The 21,791-nt window shown below is 52.1% G+C and overlaps 2 protein-coding genes across 7 annotated transcripts in view; one reads left to right on the forward strand and one right to left on the reverse strand.

Annotated features, from left to right (window-relative positions):
- The window catches only part of TBC1D2B (TBC1 domain family member 2B), an 87,222-nt gene extending 67,993 nt beyond the window's left edge, over positions 1-19,229 (forward strand). For 3 of the 6 annotated variants that reach the window (XM_082383635.1, XM_082383636.1, XM_082383638.1), the window contains 4 exons: positions 1,909-2,026; positions 9,845-10,030; positions 11,722-11,843; positions 15,882-19,229. In XM_082383635.1, coding sequence (XP_082239761.1) covers positions 1,909-2,026; positions 9,845-10,030; positions 11,722-11,843; positions 15,882-16,077 — 622 coding nt within the window. In that variant the 3' untranslated portion in view covers positions 16,078-19,229. The other 3 variants (XM_082383637.1, XR_014242204.1, XR_014242205.1) reach the window with 3 other exon arrangements.
- The window catches only part of ADAMTS7 (ADAM metallopeptidase with thrombospondin type 1 motif 7), a 74,896-nt gene continuing 70,577 nt past the window's right edge, over positions 17,473-21,791 (reverse strand). Inside the window, 1 exon segment of the mRNA XM_082383647.1 lies at positions 17,473-21,789. Coding sequence (XP_082239773.1) covers positions 21,377-21,789 — 413 coding nt within the window. The 3' untranslated portion in view covers positions 17,473-21,376.

Genomic DNA, 21,791 nt, shown 5'->3' on the forward strand with positions numbered 1-21,791 from the left:
CCCCGTCTGGACTTTGAGTGCTTGTGGGTGCTTTTTACCTCCTGTCTGTCTCTTACCTCGCTGGCGCACTTCTGCTGCTGTCATTAGAGTCCTTTTATATTCCTCTGTGTAATCAAAGTAGGTAACCAAGCTTGCTAGAAATATGGACAAAGAATGAAAAAGCTCCGTGTGCTATCTTTAGCAATTCTCCTTAAGTCAAGTGCATGCACTGAGTTTTGAATGCTGACGTTTATTCTGGCAGCTCTTGGGCCTTTTTAATCCTCATCTGTGCTGGATACTGACCTCCAGATAAGGGCTATCTATTTGCCTCTGAAATGAGAGTATTGCAGGAAGAAAAGATTTTAAAGTGGAATGTTAGTTGGTTAAGACCTGAAACCAATGGTTTCCAGGAAGTCATTGCCTCTGTGGTGGTCAGGACAGGGTGCCCTCTCTGGGCCCTGAAAGTAAAAGGGACTGTGGCTGCTCCTCGATGGTCCCCATTTAAAAAAAAAAAAAAAAAAAAAAGCCTGTAAATAAGTTATTGCCTAACAAAGCAGCCTTGTTTTGCTTAAATGCACAGTTCACATTGTATACTCAGTCTAAAAATTCCTGGAAGCTAAAAACCTCTGAAACTTAAGGGATCTTGGCGAGGACTTGAGCATGCCTGTTAGGGGTGCAGTAACACCCCATTTATCTGACATTGCCATGGAATCAGCTGTTCCACACATAAGGAGACTTTCCAGAAAATTAAATCTTTCTCCGTACCATCACCATTAGGGCCTCTAAATTTTAACCATTTTACTGGATTTTTTTTCACCACATTATTTTGTACATGAGAACAGAACTGTGAACCCAGAACTTCAGCAGAAGAATGCTAGCCTTTCCTCAGTGATTCAAGCCTGTCATCTGGAACATCAGTTAACTAAAAGTGATGTCGTCAAAGGCTCTGCTCATTTTAGTCTCTCTACCCCTTCTCCTGGCATCCGCAGGTGCTGTGCATGTCCTGTTTTTCTCTCCTTGTCCATCTCTACCTGTTGTAACCTTTCTACTCTCCATCCCATTCATTCCTACTCAAGGCATCCCCTTCCCAGTTCTTTTTTTTTTTTAACCTTTTAATTTGAGATTTCATTATAATTTTATCCAAGGAAGAAAACAAAAACAGATTCTGAGAAGTGACTATAGGGTTTTCCGTAAGTGATGCACAGAAGCTTCATGTCACGAGCAGAGGTTCTTGGATATGTAGAGGGGGGCTTTTCTCTTGCCTCGTCCTTTTCAGCCTTCTGCCCTGAATGCCCGCTCAGAGCCAAACCTGGGGTTACTGGATGAGTCACCTCTCAGTGGTGACCATGTAAATAGCCAGACCCAAGTTTCCATTGTGAGTGACATAACCGGTGATACATACGGTCCCCTTTCCCACCCCGCGTGTGTGCTGTGGATGCAGTTCTTTGAGAAAGCCCCACCGCAGTGGTTCATTTGTCTGAAGCCCCGTTTCAAGTAGACTGGTATCAAGAAGGTTGTTTTTAAACCATCATGTGTTCTTTTCCCCTTATATTCACCCCTGGATTTTTTGTGCATAAAAGGATTAGTTGGAACTTCTTGAACAAAAAAACTCGAAGAATTAGCTGCATTAGCAAAAATCTTATCGTGAAAACATTTTAAAAAATGAGGCTGGCTGCTCATTGGGAAACAATTTCATCATCTTTAAACAAAAACCAAATGAAGGGGAGGGTGGATGTAGCTTTGCTTCTCAAACTAGGAAATGCCACCCTCGCCAAGGAACACTCATTTGGTGTTCTTTCTTGGAGAACTAGAAGTTGCTGTGGCCGTGAGAGAGTGCAGCATACTGCAGAGGCCTCTGTGAAGACGGGCCGTGCTGCCCGGGTCTGGGCTAGGAGGCTGGCGCTCACCTTGTTCTCCGTTTGCTTGTAGATTGGTGGCAGTGGCCCTCCTATACTTGGAACAAGAAGACGCTTTCTGGTGTCTAGTCACCATAGTGGAAGTTTTCATGCCTCGAGACTATTACACAAAGACTCTTTTAGGATCCCAGGTACTTCTAAAAATATTGTGCTTCAGTCAAAAACCTGTAGAATTAGAGCTGAAATGTGACCTGAATTAAGCCTTGGTGGGGGAGGCTCCATGTGTGTGGACCCCTGAACAAGGTGCGCACCGAGGCTGGGCCTGCCCTGGAGACTGGGCCGGGCTGCTTGTGAGCAAGTGCCAGGTCAGGCTCACTTAGCGCCCTGGAAGCCAGCAGAGGGATTGCTACAACCAGAGAGAAACAGACCAGGCCTGCAGACCTGCTCTGTGGTCACTGCTCAGCACTGCCTCCCCTGGGCTCGGCCTGCCTGGCCAGCTAAGCCACAGTCCAGGGGTGCCTAGGGAGCTTGGTGTGTTAGCTTGGGTTCTCCAAGAAGCAGAGACCAAGGCAGAAGCAGATGTGCCAGAGATTCTGAGGAAAAAGACCTGTGAAGGATCTAGGGGAGGGACTGGGGAAGGCCCGGTGAACCCCCAGACCAGGGGAAGGAAGGAGGTTTGGGTAGGTGGGAAAGATCCCAGCCTACTGTGAAGTTCTGAGAAAGTTTTGGCCAGGCCCGTGTGGCGTCCTCAAGCCAATGTCACCTGTTAAAGGTGCACACGTCTCAACGGGAACGGGCTGCATTAGTGCCCTCCCTGCTCACTCACTGGCTGGAAGCAGAGGGGGCGACATGGCTTCTGTAAACAAATGTGGTGATAGATCCAGAGGGGCAGCGCTGGGGCTGTCAGTACCGCCCACAGCAGGAGATCTAAACAGCACAGTTCATGCCCACCACGCCTGGAGTCTGAAGCCAGGGGGCGGGTAGGATTATGTGGGCTGGGAGAGTCCAGGGGTTCTGTCTCCACTTGGGACAGTCCCGACTCTGGACCAGACCCTTGGCCGTTGCAGCCCAGGGCATCTCTTCCCTATGCTGGGCTGGGGGTGCTGCCGTCACTGGCTTCTGTAATGGCCTTTCCCTGCTTCCCCACTGGCAACCCGCCTCCTGTGTCTGACGTTTGGTCCAGTCCTGCCCAAGGGCCTTTTTTTCTCTTGACCGCAGCTGTGCCCGTGTCTGTGCTCCGTCGCATCCTCTTCTCCAGGCTTGTGCCAGTGCTTGGCCTGCCTGCTCACAGCCACTCCTTGCCGTCCCCTGCTCTACTCCTGTCCTGACAGCTGGGCCCGCAGGCTGTCTCCCAGCTCCTGTGTTGGCCAGCGGAGGAGGGCGCGGGAGCTGAAGGCAGTTTTCTCCCTCTCCGTCCTGGGCACTGCCTCTGCCGGTGACTGTCTCCTCCGTGGTGCCAGCTCCTGTCTGGCGGGTTCTTCATGCCAGCGGGTACCTCCCTACTCCAGCCTGGGGGTGGTGGCTTCCTGCCCTGGCCTCTGGGCTGCCTCACCATCAGGTGTTTGGTTTCTCAGCTTTTCTGTCACCAGTGTGACCGTTGCCCTGGGTAAATCCCTGTTATAAATGTTTAGTGTGGCTTCTGTTTGCCTAGTTGAGCCCTGAATTTTACTTTCTATTTGCATTTCTGCCTTTGGAGGGATCCTCATTACTGCCCTCTGTTACCACCTGTACTGCCCCCTCACCCGCTAGTTCCCCAGGCCAGGAACTCGAGTCAGCCTGCACTCCTCCTCCTTCCTCTCTCTCTGTGTCCCTGGAGTTGCGGTTTCTGAGCACTGCCACCTGCCTGGCGGCTCTCAGATCTGTTCTCTCATTCGCTCCTCACTGTTAGGTCACCATCCCCTCTCCTGCATCACTGCAGTTGCCTCATCTCCTCTCTTCCTGCCTTCACTCACCCAGTCCTTCTCTCCACCTCACTCACAGATTCAGCCACGTCCTCACCACCCCCCGCCCCGCCCACCCCCGCTTCCGGGCAGAGCCCAGCCTCCTTCCACACCCTGACCTGCCTGCTTGCTGGGCTGCTGGGAGCGCAGCATGCCCTGTGATGGAGCCCTTGTCCTCTGGCGGTACCCCATTCTCTGTGTACTTTTGTACACAGTTCCACTACCTAGACCCCGTTGCCCCGCCTACCTCCCTAGAAAGCTGCTGCTCAGCCTGAGCTCGTGTGCCCCTTCCTGTGTGATACTTTCCTGCCTTCCCAAAGCTGCCTTCAGGGCCCGCTCCCGTTCCCCCTGCTCTGGCCCAGGCCTCGGTGACAGTGGTTATCTTCCTGGGTCGTCCTGCGTGCCTGCTTGTCTTCCAGCTTAAGGGCTGCAGCCCTGTCTTTCATTTTAGTGTCTCTTGCACCCAGAAGTGAGTGTCTGAATTCACGTGAGCTCTTTGCCCAGGGAAAGGGAGCCCCAGCCCGTTGCTAGCAGCCACACAGCTGCACAGAGCCATGTGAGTGGAGGTATGGTTATCCCCATTTTACTTGGGAGAAAACTGAGGATCAAATCCACTAAGCATCTTGCCTGAGGTGCCACCACGGAGAGCCCAAGCTGGGGTTTGGCCTCAGACATCTGTGGCTCTGGGCCCAAGCTCTCCCCCTGCCCCGCCACTGCCTCTTAGAGTGCCGTGGGAGGACGGCAGGAGGGTGAGCTTTGGCTTTCCTACAGAGTGGGCTTTCCTTTGGGTTCCTGTCCCAGCTTCATGGATGCCACCTGATCCCGGAGAAGCCCATCTGGTCTCCCTGTGATCGCTTCACTTTGCTAATTAAACTAGAGATTAGTTTTTGTTAAAATAGTGGGTAAACTAGGAGGAAATGAACAGCAGTGGGAAGAGGCAGCTGGCACAGTCAGGTGCGAATGAAGAGGTCAGTAAAGAAAGTTTTATGTGTTCATGGACACCTGGAAGCGAGTAGCTTCAACATTTCAGATGACTCAGTGTTGCTGAATGAGAAGAATGAAGCGCTGGTCTTTCTTAGTTCCACTGAGGCGTGGTTGAGCACATCAGTGCTCCGTGTGCTCCGTGTGCTTGGGCTCGGGGTTACGTGGCCGGGTGGGAAGACAGGCCCTGTCCTGGAGCTGTGGAGCTTGGCCACATCACTGAACATCTCTGCCTCAGTTTCCCTGTCTGTAAGATGAGTGTCATATTCTCCTCTTATAGAGTGTCTGAGGTTGAATTCAGATGATGCATTAAAAGAGTTTAATATGCCTAGAACACTGTAAAAACTCAATAAAATTATTATTAATAGTGTTATTACAGGCAGAAGGGGAAGACCTATTTTAAGTATGTGAATTTAAGATAAAATTTGCCTCACATTGTCACATCAACATAAATGTAAACCCTAAAGAGACATTTTCCCTGACTTTAAAGGTTTTTTAAAAAATTTTTGGTTGCATTGGGTCTTTGTTGCTGCGTGCGGGCTTTCTCTAGTTGTGACGAGCGGGGGCTACTCTTGGTTGTGGTGCGAGGGCTTCGCATTGCAGTGGCTTCTCTTGTTGTGGAGCACAGGCTCTAGGCGCACGGGCTTCAGTAGTTGTGGCGTGTGGGCTTCAGTAGTTGTGGCTTGCGGGCTCTACAGCGCAGGCTCAGTAGTTGTGGCGCACAGGCTTAGTTGCTCCATGGCATGTGGGATCTTCCCGGACCAGGGATCGACCCCATGTCCCCTGCATTGACAGGTGGATTCTTAACCACTGTGCCACCAGGGAAGTCCCTCCCCCTGACTTTAACAGTAATAGATGCTCTCTGAAGTTAGGTAATACAGAAATATATATTAAGAAAATGAAAAATCACCTGTTATCCTACCAGCTTGAGAATCACAGTTAGCATTTTGATATATTTCCTTTTTACTTTTTCTCAATACATTTAGATATCCAAATTGAGAGACTGATTATCCTGGCTGGTTCACATGACAGCTTGAGCATTTTCTCATATAGTTATATAGTTTTTAACCATCATATTTGGTGGCTGTAATATTCCATTGGGTGAATGGACTTGAGGTATTTAACCATTCTCCTATGATGGACATTGCGTAAGGCCACTCTTAAAATGCGGATGGCTTTGTGTGTGCAGTCAGCCCCCAGCGCTGTACTTTGCAAATCGCTGTCAGCCGCCTCCTGCCAGAGCCCAGTGCCTGAGCCCCTTAACGCTGCGCTGCAGTCCAGATGCTCAGCAGTTCAGTGCACACTGTGCACCGGGACCTCGCTAGGCGCTGAGGACACAGAGATGAATACAGTCATTCCACGTCCTCTTGAGCTGAGAGGGGCTGAACAGAGGCCCGAGCAAGTGTCCCTGGCAGCCTGCCCCACGCCAGCCGTCTGCCAAGCACCCGGCAGCCTCGAGAACAAGACACCATCTGCCACCTACCTGGGAGGAGAGGTGTGTGCCTCGTTCTTCTCCCATTTCAAGGCCAGCTGACTGGTCCCTTCCTCTCAGGCACTTTCAGCCCAGTCCCTCTGGGCAGAATGCATCACATCGCCATCACTTGGTCCAGTGGTCAGCTGTCTTGTCTCCCTTGCCCGTTTATAACCCCTTAAAAGTAGCACCTTGTCCTGTTGTCTCTTGTCCCCAGCACTGGCCAGTGCCAAGCATGAAGTGTGTGCAAATATGTAGTCATTGTTTAAATGTTGAGGGATGGAATAACACCAGCAGAAAAGAAGACCCATCACTAGTGAGTCATGCTGACCCTGCCCAGAGGGAGGAGCTGGGCTTCCAGGGAAGGTGACCGAAGAAGACGTCCAGGAGTGGCCTGTCATCGTGGCTACCGCACATGCACGCGTGGGATGCTTTTACAACTTGCCTTTCAGTTGTTGCTCCACCTATCAGAATTTTACAGAGGTGGGGAGTGGATGTGGGTGAGAAGGTGAGAGACTGATACTTTTTGCACACCACGGGATGGTTTTATAACTTTTTTAAAAAATAAATTCATTTATTTATTTTTGGCTGCATTGGGTCTTCGTTGCTGCACGCAGGCTTTCTCTAGTTTCGGCGAGTGGGGGCTACTCTTCGTTGCGGTGCGCAGACTTCTCATTGCGGTGGCTTCTCTTGTTGTGGAGCACAGGCTCTAGGCGCACGGGCTTCAGTAGTTGTGGCGCACAGGCTTAGTTGCTCCGTGGCATGTGGGATCTTCCCAGACCAGGGCTCGAACCCGTGTCCCCTGCATTGGCAGGTGGATTCTTAACCACTGCGCCACCAGGGAAGTCTTATAACTTCTTATATACTTTTGTTTTTTGAGTCTTCTAAGAAAACTTAATTATAATTCATTTCAGCAAATTTAGATCTTCAAAACTTTGTCTCTTCTAGTCAGAAAGGAAACTGGACAAAAATGTATGTTTCCAACCATGATTCCTGTATTTTATCCTCTGTGCACCCTAGGGTGACTTTACAATGCTTTATAATCATTTCTGTAAAAAATAATGTTTTTTAGTTTTTTAAGTTACTTTGCCTTTTAAAATTTTAAATTTCAACCAATGATACCTACTTGAACCTATGTAACATTCTTTTTTTTTTTTTTAAACTTTGGGTTTATTTATTTATTTATTTTTATGGCTGTGTTGGGTCTTCGTTTCTGTGTGAGGGCTTTCTCTAGTTGCGGCAAGTGGGGGCCATTCTTCATCGCGGTGCGCGGGCCCCTCATTATCGTGGCCTCTCTTGTTGCGGAGCACAGGCTCCAGACGCGCAGGCTCAGTAATTGTGGCTCACGGGCCCAGTTGCTCCGCGGCATGTGGGATCTTCCCAGACCAGGGCTCGAACCCGTATCCTCTGCATTGGCAGGCAGATTCTCAACCACTGCGCCACCAGGGAAGCCCAACATTCTTTTTTTAAAAAAATTTTTTGACTGTAATGGCTTCTATATTTTTTTAAAAAAGCAAACCTTCCCAAAAGGATAAACAATTGAGTTTTTCAAAGTTTTGGATTGTCCTAAAAAAAGGACATTTTAAAATGTCATTTTAACATTTATCTAGATTGTTTTTAGTTATTTTAGTATCCCAGTAATCCCAAGAATTATCACATCTTCTATCTTATCTTGACTGTTATGCAGGTGAAAGTTTGGCAGGTTTTTCTGGGATCCATTCCTAGGAGTAGACTTGCTGTAGGGTGAGTCTTCCTGTTTTCTGGGTGTTGCCGGATTGCTCTCCTAAATGGTTGTACCGGTTCACACTCCCCTCACAGTGTACCATTCAGGGAACGCTAATGAGGTGGATACACTTCCCGTGCAGCGGGCTCTTCCTCACTGCTCTCGTTCCTGGACGGCCTGGCTTTGGCCCATGGGGCATCTGTGGCTTGCTTTCCTCTGCTGGTCTCTTTCTTTCTCACAGTTTCACCACTCACCTAAGGTGACCTCACTCCACCCAGGCCCTGGAGCCTCAGCCTCGGGTCTCTGGTGGGCTGCAGTTATCCTGCTGCAGATGCCCCTCGGGCACCAGCATGTCCCAGTCTCCCCCAGCCCAGCCCTCATTCCTGTGATCTGGCCTCAGGGGACCACACTCTGCCCTCCCCATGCCCCTGTGGGAAGCCTGTGTATTCTGAGCACCCTCTTCCTTACCTCCGACAGCAGAGGGGTCCGTAGGTTCATACAGACTTCACCTCCACACAGCTCTGATCCAGGTGCTCTCCTCCCACCACCTTTCCTTGGTTCCCATTTTCATCCCCTCTGCCCCGGGTGTGGTGGGGCCTCCATGGGGCCTTGCTCCCCCTTCAGCTTGGCCCCCTGTTTCAGGTGGAGAGATGGATCTAAAGTACAAATCCAGCCACATCACTTTCCTGCTTAAAGCCTCGTAACGCTTCTCCTTCATTGCCTGCTGCGTTTTTCAAACATGAGTAATCGGTATTGGCACTAGCTTTTTTTGTTTTTTTCACCAAATTAAGTTGAATAGAGTAGAACTGAGGCATCAAAGTGTGTCCTACTTTGTGAGGTTAAGTATTGTTTGTGAGTTTGTTTCTCTTCTGTGCACACAGACTAGGTGATGGCTGATGTATATTTTCTTGTGGGTCACAGACAAAGGCTGGAGAAGCCCCTGGCCTGTAGGTGAGGTCTGCCCCTCAGGGACCTGGTGCTTCTGCCAGGCTGGGCTGCGTCCTTCTCACCCCTTTTGCCCAGAATCCTGTGCTCCCACCGCAGGGCTGTTCTCCTCCAGGCTTGGCTGGGACTCGTCCGGGGCTCTGTAATGCTCTGTAAACACATCTTTACCAAGCCCTGGTGGCCACAGCTATCGTAACAGTCCATACATCTGGCTTCCCCACTCGTCTTTTAGCTCCTAGAGGTCAGGGCTGAACCTGATTCAACTCTCTGCCCAGCACTGGCCCCTGCTTGACACAGAGCATGGAGGGGTAACAACCACCTATTTTGATACGTGTTTACCTACGTCTCATGCAATCTTCACAATAGCCCTGGGAGAGAGAGATCATTAACTGTTTTCCAGATGAGGCACAGAGCTGTCTAGAACATAATCTGCCCAAGGCCACCCAGCTAGAAAGTGGTAGAGCTGAAAGCCAAACTCAGGTCCAGCTGACTCTGGAGTCCTTACTCTCTCACTGCCCCACACAGCCCAGTAAATATTTGGTGAATGGATGTGGTGATATCACACTTCCTCTTTGGCCCGACACTCGGGTATATGGCCCTTTGCAGCAGCACCCTCTGTATTTCCACGTGGCTTAGCAAGACCGACTACGCCACCGGCTCTGCAGCAGCCCATTCTCATGGGGCATTTTGAGTACAGGAGTGGCTTTCAGGCCACAGAAAACCCACCCCCATACCCTGTGGAAAGGATGACAGTCAGGGGGCACTTGGTGAGCGCCTGCAGTGTGCAAGGTCAGCTGCTTCTCGGGCTCGCCCCAGAGGGGCTGCAGAGCACTTGGAACAGCTGCGCTGCTGTGCGTTGTGATGGGCCTGCAGCCCCTCCGGGGCCCCGGATGGCCTGCTCAGTGCAGTGGCGGCCCCCATACACTTCTCCCCTTTGCTCCCTCTCCAGGTGGACCAGCGGGTGTTCAGAGACCTCATGAGTGAGAAGCTGCCTCGACTGCATGCCCACTTTGAACAGTACAAAGTCGACTACACCCTCATCACGTTCAACTGGTTTCTGGTGGTGTTTGTGGATAGCGTCGTTAGTGACATCCTCTTTAAAATATGGGACTCTTTCCTTTATGAGGGACCAAAGGTGGGTCTGCTTGCTGCATGACTCCATGGGCAGTGGCAGTGGCAGCAGAGTGGCCGGCTTAGCTGGGACGCATGAAGGGTACCGAGGGGCAGAGTGATCCCAGCACCAGGCGCTGCTGGAGGTTGGTCTGGGGTCGCAGGAAACTGCAGTCATTTGCTCGTTTATCAGAAACATAGAGTCTCTGCCAAACCCCGTGCCAGGCATGGGGGCTTTGATGGTTTGCAGTCTGAGCCTCAACTTCTGTCAAACAGATGGCGGTTTTATCCCCATTGTATGGATGAGGAGGTAGAGGCCCAGAGTAAACAGAGGATCAGGGGCAGACTCAGAGGGCCAACTTCAGAGCCCTACTGCCCACAAGCATCCCACCCAGTCTGCTGTATGTTTTAAAAAAAATCAGTTTGTGAGTAACACATGATGAACTCAAATCATATAACTAAGGGCGTGCAGTAGAAAAGAGATCCCCAGTCTCCTAGCCGTTCTTCTCAATGTACTGTATCTTTTTTTCAAGGTATTTTATGTATATCTAAAATATGTTTTTTTAATTTATTATTTATTGGTGATAGTTTCATATCAGGGCATATAGATCTGGCTCTTTTTTTTTTTTTCCTAAACTCTGCATAGTATCTCCTTCTACAGATGAACCAGAAATTTACATAACAGTCCCCTGATGATGGACACTTACATTGTTTCCAGTCTCTTGCCACTTCAAACTGTGCTGCCATGACTCCTTATAATTGTCTTTCTATAAGTGCAAGTGCATCTATAGGTTTAGTCCTAGAAGTGAAGTGCTAGGTCCAGGGTAAATCCACAATCAAAGGACCCTGTAGTTTTCATTGAGAATGCCAAATTGCCCTGCAGAAGGGCCTTACCAATTTCTACTCCCACCAGCAAAGTTTGAGTGTGTATATTACCCCACACTCTGTCCAGTACAGTACATTATCAACTTTTTAATCTAGTCTGTCATTATTGAAAAGAATTCTCAACCAGGGCTTAAACAGTGTTCCCTATTGGGCCACAGGTAGGGATGTTAAGAGAAAGATAATCTATTTAAACTCTGTAAATATTGTTTTCTAAATAAGAGAAAGTTCAGGTTAGTGCAAGCCAGCCAGTGCCCTTACATGTGGGTGAAGCAATTTGTTCCAAAGCTGCTTGAACTTGCAGGACCACCAGGAGTCCATTCCCTCTGGCCTCAACACAGTGACCCAGAAATAAATCAGTAAAAAAAAAAAAAAAAAAAGAAAAAAAGAAAAAATTTATTTTCTTTCACCATATTCAGAAGTCAGAAATTCAGACCCTAGTTTCAGTAGGTGAGATAAAAACTGCCTCTGGGGGTGGAGCTTTCTAAGAGTTTCAGAATCAGAGGACCCTGGTTTTGATTTAATTTAAAAAGTATTTCTAGTTCTATATAGCTTATTGACTAGAAATGTGAGCTAAATGTGGAAGGATTCCACAAAGATTCTACTTAAGGAAATTTTTGGTTTGGGCTGAAGTGTTGCTGAAAACCACCAAAGAGTTGAAAACTTTTTTCTCTTAAGAAAGGCACTAGTGGAAATTGCACCTCAGGTCAAGTGTCTGCCCCACGGCAGGCCGTGCAGGCTGCTCCCAGGGCCCAGGGAGGCCTTCCATCCCTGGAGCCGGTGCCTGGAGCCACGGTGCTTCTCTACTCATAGGTTTCCCTGTCCTTTCCACAGGTTATCTTCCGCTTTGCCCTGGCACTTTTTAAATACAAGGAAGAGGAGATCCTGAAATTGCAAGATTCAATGTCCATATTCAAGTATCTCCGTTACTTCACTCGCACTATCCTTGATGCTAGGTGAGTCCTTGGGGGAATCCCCAGACGTCCAGGAGGGCAGGGATCCTGACCTCTGCTTCCTTGAGAACAGACTGTCCCGGCCGTCTCAAACCCAGAGCCTTCCCAGGTGTGCGGTGGTGAGAGAGGGCGCTTCCTCCCAGGGAAAAGGGGGAAAGGAGTGGGAACACCCAGCGGCCTCCAGAGACTAGGGAGGAACTAAGATGAAAGATGCTTTTATCCTTTATTCAACAAACATAAATCCCAGCAACCAAAGCACATTATTTGTCTAGTGAGCACTTGCTGAGTATCAACCACACGGCGAGCCCTCTGCCAGGCACTGAGGATGGTAGATGAGGAACAGGCCCTGTCCTTGAAGAACTTGTGGGGAAGTGTTACGGTGTGGTTTGCTCAGAGCTGTGTTGGAGGAAGCCCAGGGACGGGGCAAGTGCCGGAGGAAGGCCGCGTGACCTGGGCCAGGCAGGGGTGGTGGGGAGTGGGCAGCCCGGGCAGAGGGACTCAGGAGCCGTGTGCTCGCAGGGCTGTGGGCGCACAGCGTGTTTGGGGGAAGTGCCGCAGTGGCTCGGCCAGGGTGGGGCTGGCATGGCAGGGATCGAGGCCGGGCTGGTGCAGAGCTGGGCTGTTAAGGCCCTAGTTGACTCTGCCCAGCACCTTGTGCTTCATCCTGAGTGTTGGGAAGTCCCTGCAGGGTTAGACACCAGAAGGGCACGTCAGGTTCGAGCAGGACTGGCAGTGGGAGACCAGGGGGTCCCGGTGAGAGAGGTGGCAGCCTGCAGCGAGGTGCCCCCAGAGATAGAAAAGGGGGCAGATTGACGGGGGTGGAGAAGGAATTTGAACTTCGAAGTCCCCTGGCTTTCTGGCCTGGGCAGCCGAGCGTTCAGGAATCTCTTCCTCCCCTCGCTCCCCAGCCGCACACTTTTTGCCTGTTCTGAGACACCCTCGTTGTCCATGTGTCCCCTGAACTACAGTTGGCAGCTGCTCTGGCCCTGATGACCAAGGCTGGGTTCTCCAGGGGATTTCTGTGGACCTGCTGCTGACTGGGCAAGTGAGGGCGCACGTCCCTGCGAACGGCTGAGGCAGCGCTAACGTTCAGTGTGCCGAGGTGCTGGGAGCTGCCCATACTAAACGGGAACGGACCCCTGCAGCAGACTTGTGGCCTCTTGAGAACCACAGGAGTCCTTTCACTGAGACACATCTGGAGCTTATTAATGTTTTTCAAACTCTGTTGACTGCCACCCATAATAAGAACGTTTTATCTCACAACCTAGGACACACATACTGGAGTGTGTATAACTGAAACAGAAGAATTTGTTGAAATATTTCCAGTGCTTGCCAAAGATTTGTGCTGTACCCTCTGATATACTTTCTAAATACACTGTGTATTGCATATTTAAAATGCTCGTCGTGACTCACTAAATTGATTCCTTGATCCGCTGATGGGTGACAACCTACTTGACAAACACCAGTTGCCCCCCATGATGCTCACTTGACGGGGAGGGAGGGCTTCTCTCCTTGGCTGATGTAGTGAGAGGCGGTTGGGCAGCGTCCAGGCCTCTGGTCAGCCAGGAGGGGCTGAGGGCTCTGGTGCTGCAGGAGTCTTGTGGCCGGAGAGCGTGTGGGGCCGGAGAGAGGGGAAGGAGGACCATTCCCCTGTGGTTCTCTTGAGTGAGGCCAAGGGACCAGGGAGGTGGACGCTGGGAGAAGGTGCTGGCTGAGGCCATACCTGGCTTCCTTGGATGTCACCACTATCGTTAGGATCTTTTACGTGGGAAGTGGATTTTTAAGATGTTTTCAGGCTTATTGCTATATCAACAATAATAGGATATCCAAGAATAATGTTTGCCTGTGAAAGATTGATGCTGAGTCCTGGGGTGAACCTTGAGAGCATTTGTTAATCTCACATCAGGTCAGGATGACAAGAGTGGCGTTCAGTGAACTTCACTCCAACAGCTGATGCGTGTGGAGGGCGTCCTGCTCAGCCCCTAACAGTTTTGTGTGGGTTGTCAGTGCTGCCGGGTGGCAGAGACGCAAGGGGTGGTGGGCCGGGCGGTAGTCCCTCTACTGTCACAGGCAGAGCTGGGATACGGTCCGTCCTGCGCACTCCTGCAGCGCCACCTGGTGAGTGGCTTTCATGCAGTTTCCCGTCAGTTTGCCGCAGGAAGTCTGCGTCCACTGGACCCAGAGTTCCCTGTGTGGTGGGATCACCTGTGAGCGTTGTTAGGACTGCAGATGCCCTGGCCCCATCTCTGGACTGGGGCCCCAGTATTTTAATAAACTCCCCAGACCAGCGGTTCCAAGGAACATCGACCTGCAGCGCCCTGATTAGTTCTGTGGGGAGGAGGCAGGTGACTCTGAGTGAGACGTGGTCAGGAGTGCGGTGCAACAAGATTAGACCCGTCTCTGAATCAGGACCTTCCGGGGCCTCTCATGCGCCAGGCGTTGTCTTCTGAACGTAGCTGACACAGGGCACTTTCTCATCTCTTGACCGCACCTGCCAGGCCCGAGGCAGAGTGGTGTGTAGTCCCCCGTGCTGCCCCAGCCTGCGCTGATAGTGGCTGCCTGACGGAGGCAGCGGACAGTATCAATCTAATTCAGTGCTTTCTGTAGCAAGGAAGGGCCTGGACACTTGGATTTCAGGTGTATGGAGCCTGTGACTAATAGCTGTCGGAGAACAGGGGCTGGTCATGCAGGCCTGGTTCCCAGTCCCCAGCCAGCATTTTGTTTCACAGAGACCCACACTGAGCAGGCCTTTCCGCTCACGAGTTCTAGAACATGCTCTGGGAAGCTCGGCTCTTAAAGCCAGCCTTTCTGACCCTTTACTTCCTGGCAGGAGCATCCTCTGGCTTGGAGTGAAGCATGTCTAAGGTGTGAGTGTTTAAAAATAGAAGAGGGAGGGACTTCCCTCGTGGTCCAGTGGCTAAGACTCCATGTTCCCAGTGCAGGGGGCCCGGGTTCGATCCCCGGTCAGGGAACTAGATCCCGCATGCCACAGCTAAGACCTGGTGCAGCCAAATAAATAAAATAAATAAATAAAATTTAACAATATATATAAGAGGGAGGGATGCTAAGGGCATGTACACTTTACAGTAAAGCACCTCACGTGATGGAGGAGTAGCAGGGGCAAATGGTTTGTTTTCTGACAGTCGGGGAGGAAGTCCTGTGACATTGCTGTTTCATCACAGCCTCTCCTGGGTCTGCAAGAGTATCAGGCCTTAGATCCCTGCTGCTGGGGCCTGCAGAAGGGAGGCGGGGGCTTAGTGTGCGAGGAACCGGCTTCTGTGACAACACCAGACGGCTGTGGCTGCCGTGATTAGTGCTGGAAGCCCTTAGCCAGGCCTTGGGCACTTTCTAGTCCTGTTTTTCTTAAACCACTGGCCAGTGGTTAGGGGCAAGGTACCGTGATTTTAAAATATTTACTGTAGATGGGTGCCTTGACCTGGGGATGGTACGAAACCCACAAACTGCACGTTTCTCCGTAGACTGCGTCTTGACACCTGTCACACCACTGAGGCTGACAGTTATCCCCAGGTTTGCTCGGGCGTCCGTGCATCCATTCACTCCCCGTCAGTCCGTCCAGTGACGGAGCCTTTCTGAGCGCACCCTGTGCCAGGCCTCATGCTGGTTCCGAGGACTCAGAGGCACGTGGCCCCCACCATTGCTGAGCAAGTGCCAGACCCCGTCCTTGTGCTCACGGGCGGGAACTCGAGTAGCCCCATGCCCAGGAGGCAGCACCGCTTTTATCTCAATGTACAGATGAGGAATTGGGGGCTGGAAAGGGGGGTAACTTTCCCTGTTCTGCGTCACATGGGGAGTGCGTGGTGGAGCTGGCGTCTGGATCCAGGCCGGCGTTCGGGGCCTGCCCCTGCAGCCTCTGCATGAGCGCTGGCCTCCGAGTGACATATCTACATCAGGCCCTCAGCGTGGTGTCCGGGGTCCGCCTCCCCACACCCCCCGGCCTCCAGGCTGGGCTGATAAGAGTGCTGTGTGTGAGCTCTCGCCTGAGCCCCCCTGATGCTCTGTCTCTGTGCTGTGTCCTGCCAGGAAGCTGATCGGTATCTCCTTTGGGGACCTGAACCCATTCCCCCTGCGCCAGATCCGGAACCGGCGCACCTACCACTTGGAGAAGGTCCGGCTGGAGCTGACGGAGCTGGAGGCCATCCGGGAGGACTTCCTGCGTGAACGGGACACCAGCCCTGACAAGGGTGAGCTGGTCAGCGACGAGGAGGAGGACTCCTGAGTGCCACCCCACTCCCACCCCGGGACGCTGCTCTTCTTGCCTTCACAACCAAAGTGTGCCAAAAGGGTGAACTGCAGAGATGTTTCTGCTCGTTTCAAAGCCAGAATGTAACATCCATGGTCTCTGGAAGTCTGCTGGGCAGATGTCCAAAGCCACACTGCACTTTCTCATTTCCACTCGGGGTGGGGGTCTAATCTGTTTACAGCCATCTTCATGCCATGGCACGTGGTTACTCGTATCCCGTCATGCTTTCCGCCTGATCAGTGCATCACTAGGCTTATAGCTGGCAATTTTCAAGAGCCTATTTACAGCATCTGTCAGCTTTGTTGGTGACTCTGTGCTTAGAAAACCTTACGTGGGCCATCTCCCCTTGTGGTATCTCCTGTACGTAGTGGGCCGTCGTGGGCAGTTGTTTAAACAGTTGCTGCGGAGGATGCCCACTGCACTTCACACACTCCTGGGCCAGAGTCTGACTGCTTTGGGTGGCATAAGGTTGGTGTGAATAAAGGGACTTCCTCAGGAAAGCAAGCACATCCCTTTTTCAGAAACGGCCTATAGAAAGCCCACAGACCTTCTGCTGGTGGCTTCAAGGTGCTGGCCGTGCCCCATTTCTGGGATAGCTTTTGCCCTTCCATGCACAGCCTTTCAAATAGTAACTCCCAGCCTGCTGGGGGAGGGCCTGGCTCTCCAGACACCACACGCTCACTCCTGTCCGCACGGCTCCACGAGGCTCTGTGCAAAGCTCCTCTTTCCATCTGAGAGTTGACCCTTGGTTCCTTGTACACGTGTGGATGGGACTCCAAGGGAACCGTGGATCATCGTCCTACAAAGCAGGCCCACCCTTGGGCCGGCCTTGGTTGAGGGGATGGAGGAAGCTTTTCTGGGGGTGCTTTGCAGGGCAACGGTGCAGCTGCAGAGTGAACGCTGTTGGGCAGCTGGAAACTGTGGCTTCCTCGGGAACAGCCAGTGTGTCTGGCTGGGATGGCAGGAGGCCGGCTGCCAGGGCCTGGGCTGGGAAGCCTTCACTTGAGGTCAAAGCTTTGGTGAGCCCTCCCAGACGCGTCCCCTCCCCGCTGCCACTGGGCGGCATCCTTGTTCTCAGCAGCTGTCCTCCCCAGTGGGGTCACCATTGCTCCCAGTATGTGAGGCTGCCTAGGTAATTCTGGGACTTAGAGCACTACCTTTTTGAAGGCCTGGAAAGAGGCTTTGCACAAGGAAGGTTATTTTTGCTTAATCACTCTGTGGACCATCCCTGATGTGTAGATATGAGAGAATGTTTCCGGGACAGTATTACTCAAATAGGAAAGAAAATTTTAAATGGATTTTTTTTACACTACTTGGAAAAAATTGGAAATAATCCTTAGTTGATACAAAACACAGACTATTGAAGCAGTGTAATTTGAAGCAGCACTTTTTTCATAAGCATTTTTTTTTTTTTTTTTGGTCAACCTTCTAGCAGTATCATAGCTAGGATGGCATTTCAGCATACTAGACTAAGCTCAACTTTTCTGTCTTTGGTTAAGCTGGTTAATTTGATTTCTCACTGTGTACAGGGAGCTGGCCTCTGTATGTAGCCAAAAGCCTTTGTCTGTTTTCAGGTGTCAAAAATGTATTTTATCATCGTTTTGGTCTTTGGGAGCAGCTGTTTGAGGCCTGCCGTTTTCAGGAAGTTGCCTTGTGATTTGGGCTGCAGCCTCGCCACTCTGCACAGACCCCTGCAGGACCACTGGGGCTGCTGGAGACTGCCTCCCGGCCCCCACCTCCCACACCTGCTGTCAGCCTAGTGGCCAGCAGCCCAGGAGGTGCAGTAGGAATGGGGTTGGGGCCCCACAGGTCAGCTCCAGCTTCCTTGAGACTTTAGTTTCCAAGCTGATTTCCCCCTGGAACTGCTATGTCCTGTGGGCTAAAATGCTGCCTTTAGGAATAAGCTTGTTTTGTCTGTTCTGCCTTGAAAAGACTCATCTTAAAAGCACCTGAATTGGGCCCAGGGACCAGCTGTGTGGCTGGTGTCAGCCGTGCCCTGAGTGGTGGTGGCGTGTTAGTATTTCCAGGCTGTTAGCATCAGTGGTCAGGCAGTGGGCACGGGAGAGCAGAGAGAGGTCGTGGAGGAAGTGGACCAGGAACCCTTGCTAGGAGGTTCTCCTCTCTGGAATAAAGCGCTAGGTGTCTAGAGGGTGGGAGAGGGAATGCTTGGCCCGATCCCAGACTGGGGCAGGAATGGAGCTGATTCCTTCCTCCAGAACCATAGGGTTTGGTCCCACTATTTTGAGCCAACGCTTCCCCTCTCCTTGTGCTGTTGAGGAAAGAGCTGCTCTGTACCCTCCAGTGCCTCCCCCGCTGGTCCCATGGGGAGGGCCCTTCTGACAGGCGCTAGCCTGGGGTGGGGCAGCCTCCAGCCTGCTTCCCAGGCGCACACACCATGGCCAAGGGGAGCCGCGCTCATCACACCAGGTGGGAACTGCCAGCTTTCATGTTGGTGAGTTGTTTTGTGTGGGTTGAACATTTGTTAATACTTTTGTATATTTTCACTACAGTTTATATTTTTATAGGCTATTTTTATCAAGGTTTTCTAGATTATGTACATCTATTTTATATAACAAGTTCTTCTGTGTGCACGACTCCTTTGTGTGTATTTATGTAAACCTGAGCCTCCGGAATCGCTCTTCACCTCTGTGCCATCTCTGACCTCTGGCCTTGACCATCACTGACTTCTCCTTACGTATGCATGGGCCCACTTCTTACCCCAGGTAGCCTCGGCGCTACTTGCAGTCATGCTGACAGCTGTCCGACAGCAGCCAAGACTGTTGAGTGCTGGGAACAATTCTGGTTTCTACATTATATTGATATAGGAAGTACTCTAGGCAAATAGCCAGTCCTTTTTAAAAAAATTTTTTTTTAAACTAAATGTATTACTGCACAAATCCCTACTCCTCACTTTGCACGGTGTTGCCTTTCTGCCTGTGTTCTGGGCAGCTGGGCATGCCTGGGGCCGTCCTTGCAGGCAGGAGGCTGGATGCCAGCAGTGGAGGACTCGGGGCATTGCCAAGTGACTCTTTCTTTCCTTTTATGTCACAGCAGCTTCTGTGCTTATCTTCAAGTTAAATTTTGGAATTGTCATACTAAAAGGCAAAATAAACAACTAATTTGTATAATGTTCTGGTTTGAAATGCAGTTACAGTCACTTGTGATGGGACTCAGCCCCAAGGGCTCGAAGGTGCCTCAGGGCTTATGGTTGGGGGCGGCGGGGGGGCGGGGGGGGGCGCTCTCGACCTCCCAGCTGGGTGTTTCTGCATCCCTGTCTTTGGTTTGCTCTGGGCAGGTGGGACAAAGCCTGGGAGGCCCTTGAAGCCATGGCCAAGCTGCAGGTGAGGGCTGGGGGCACTGGGTTCGGCCGAGAGCCAGGAGCTAGAGTTCCCTGTGTCCGGAGCAACCCCCAGCCACAGGGTGGCAGGCACCCCTCCTTCCACCAGCTGTGACGTGCCCTGCCTGAGTCATGGGTTGTTTGCCTCCTGCCTAGGCTGACAGCTCAGGCCCAGCTGCCACTGGGGACACCACTCCCCGCACCCCCCATCATCGGAAAAACACGAGAATGATTAAGACCAAATGTCTTTCCACAGTGTGACAGCTGGGGGGGGGGGTGGTGGGGGGCTCCAGTGAGAATTCCCAGACAGAGCAGGCTGGTGAGTCTGTATCCTCCTGGGACACGGATTCAGTGAGGCTGGGGGTTCCTGAGGTCACAGCACACAGCACTGGCATAGCTGTGACTGGGACCCCAGTGCTAGCCCCTGCTCAGTGTGTGGGTCAGGGGCCAGCAAGTAGAGGCCCTGCTCCCTTGTAAGGGGTTGCTCTTGTGACAGTGCAAATCCCTAGGAAGCCATTACTCACAGCATGGGTCTCCAGGGCCTCCTTTGGCCAGCCGGGCTGCTGCAGACAGACAGGAAGCAAGCCTGACACCCCTCCACCCTCGGACAGTGCGGTGACGCTTGGACTCACGCAAGCCCCAGACTGCTCTCTGTGCAAAGCTACCGTGGGGCCTGCTCAGGCCATCTTCCTACCTGGTCAGAGGGGTCAGCTGCTGGAGATGGCCCAGAGCTCAGAGCAGGAGATGATGGGAGCTTGAGGCCTGTGTAGTCAGGGCATATGCCCTTGTGCCAGTCACCTCCCTCTCAGAGCCTTGGGCTTCTCATCTGAAAATGGGGTACTCACTGCAGCCCCATGGAGTGTGTTGATGACTAAATAGAGTGTGACGTGTGATCAGAGAATGGGAAATGGGAGAGCTGGGCACTCCAGCACCCTTCTAACCCTTGGAGGGGCCAGCCCTGGGACAGACACACTTGCTGATTCCTTCAGCCTCTGATACTGTTTCTTGGTCTCAATCCCCAAGGAGTGATTTTCTATCCCCCCCCCTGCCCCCAACACACACACCCAAGCCGTGAGTAGCCACCACACGCACAGCTCCAGAACCACCATTCACATCACAGTCTGAATGGCAGATACTGTAGAATAGAATGAGAGTGGTGGTCCCCCATTTGGAGAAAAGGGATAAACCCCTTCCAGGAGTAGGACTTGTGAGCAGATTGTAAAACAGTCAAGTCCAAGGCTCATGGCCAGAGGTAAGGGCTGGAGCCTGCACAGGTCACTTCCTGGAGACAGTGTCTAGCCTTCTCCGGCCTCCTCACCCCTCACCAGGGCCCAGGACACCTTCAAAGCACACAGACTGACTCCATGGAACTAAGTGTGGCAGGCAGGGAAGGGCTGGCGTGGCAGGTGCTGGGGAGCGGGACCACCTGTCAGTGTAGCAAGAGCCCAGCGCCTGGGATTGTCAGCGAGGAAGAAGCCACCATACGTCCTGGCCTCGACCGGCCCAGCCCCACCCCTGAGTACAGAGAAGATGAAGGAGAGGGACAAGTGGGGGCCAAGAAGGGTGTGTCTGGCCAGACTGCTCCTCCCTCCACCCCCTTGGTGCAGATAGAGTTAAGAGTTAACAGATGAAGCAGAGGGGGCCGGGGATGTGTCCACAGGGTTCATTCCAGGGGGCAGTCCCTGCTGGTGACCAGATGGGCCTTGCTCCTCTAAGGGCGTGTGGCTCAATCCCTGTGAAACACAAGTCTCTGAAGACCGCAGAGTGGGGACACGGGGGAAAGGGCTGGGGGGCCTGGGCAGGGGGCATGAAGTGGAGGCGTGGAAGGATTGTGAGTAGGGACCAGCACCCCCGGGCCTCTGCCAGGCTGCGCCTGGTGCCCAGAAAACGCTCCCGCCGCCTGTTACCCAGCCGTCTGAAGCCCTGCACACACCGCCTCTAGGAAGCCCTCCTCCGCTCTGCTCCCTCAGGCCTTCCTGCCCACATGGGCTCTGCTCCCTTCTCCCCTGTGGGCCTCCCAGAGGAGCAGATGGAAAGATGCTGTCTGCTGCAGCAGAGGTGTAGTTTCTGACTTGAAATTCCCCCAATCCAAGAGGAAGCCAAGCTGTACTTCGAAACGGTAGATGCCTGTTTATGTATAACAATAACAATAATAAATGTTAGGCAAACTGTTAGAATAAAAAAATACCTTTTCTGAGGGGGAAGGGTCCCCAGCCTGCCACTGTCGGGGGCCGGGTTAGCACCATTAGGGCGCGAGGGGCGGGGCTCCACCGCAGCCCGTGCTGGGCGCTGAGGTCCTGCTGGGCGCTGAGGTCCGTGCATCGGTCTGTCTGTGCATCCTGGCCGCGGGGGG

This window comes from Balaenoptera borealis (assembly GCF_965194805.1).
Source record: "Balaenoptera borealis genome assembly, chromosome: 3".
NCBI lineage: Eukaryota > Metazoa > Chordata > Mammalia > Artiodactyla > Balaenopteridae > Balaenoptera > Balaenoptera borealis.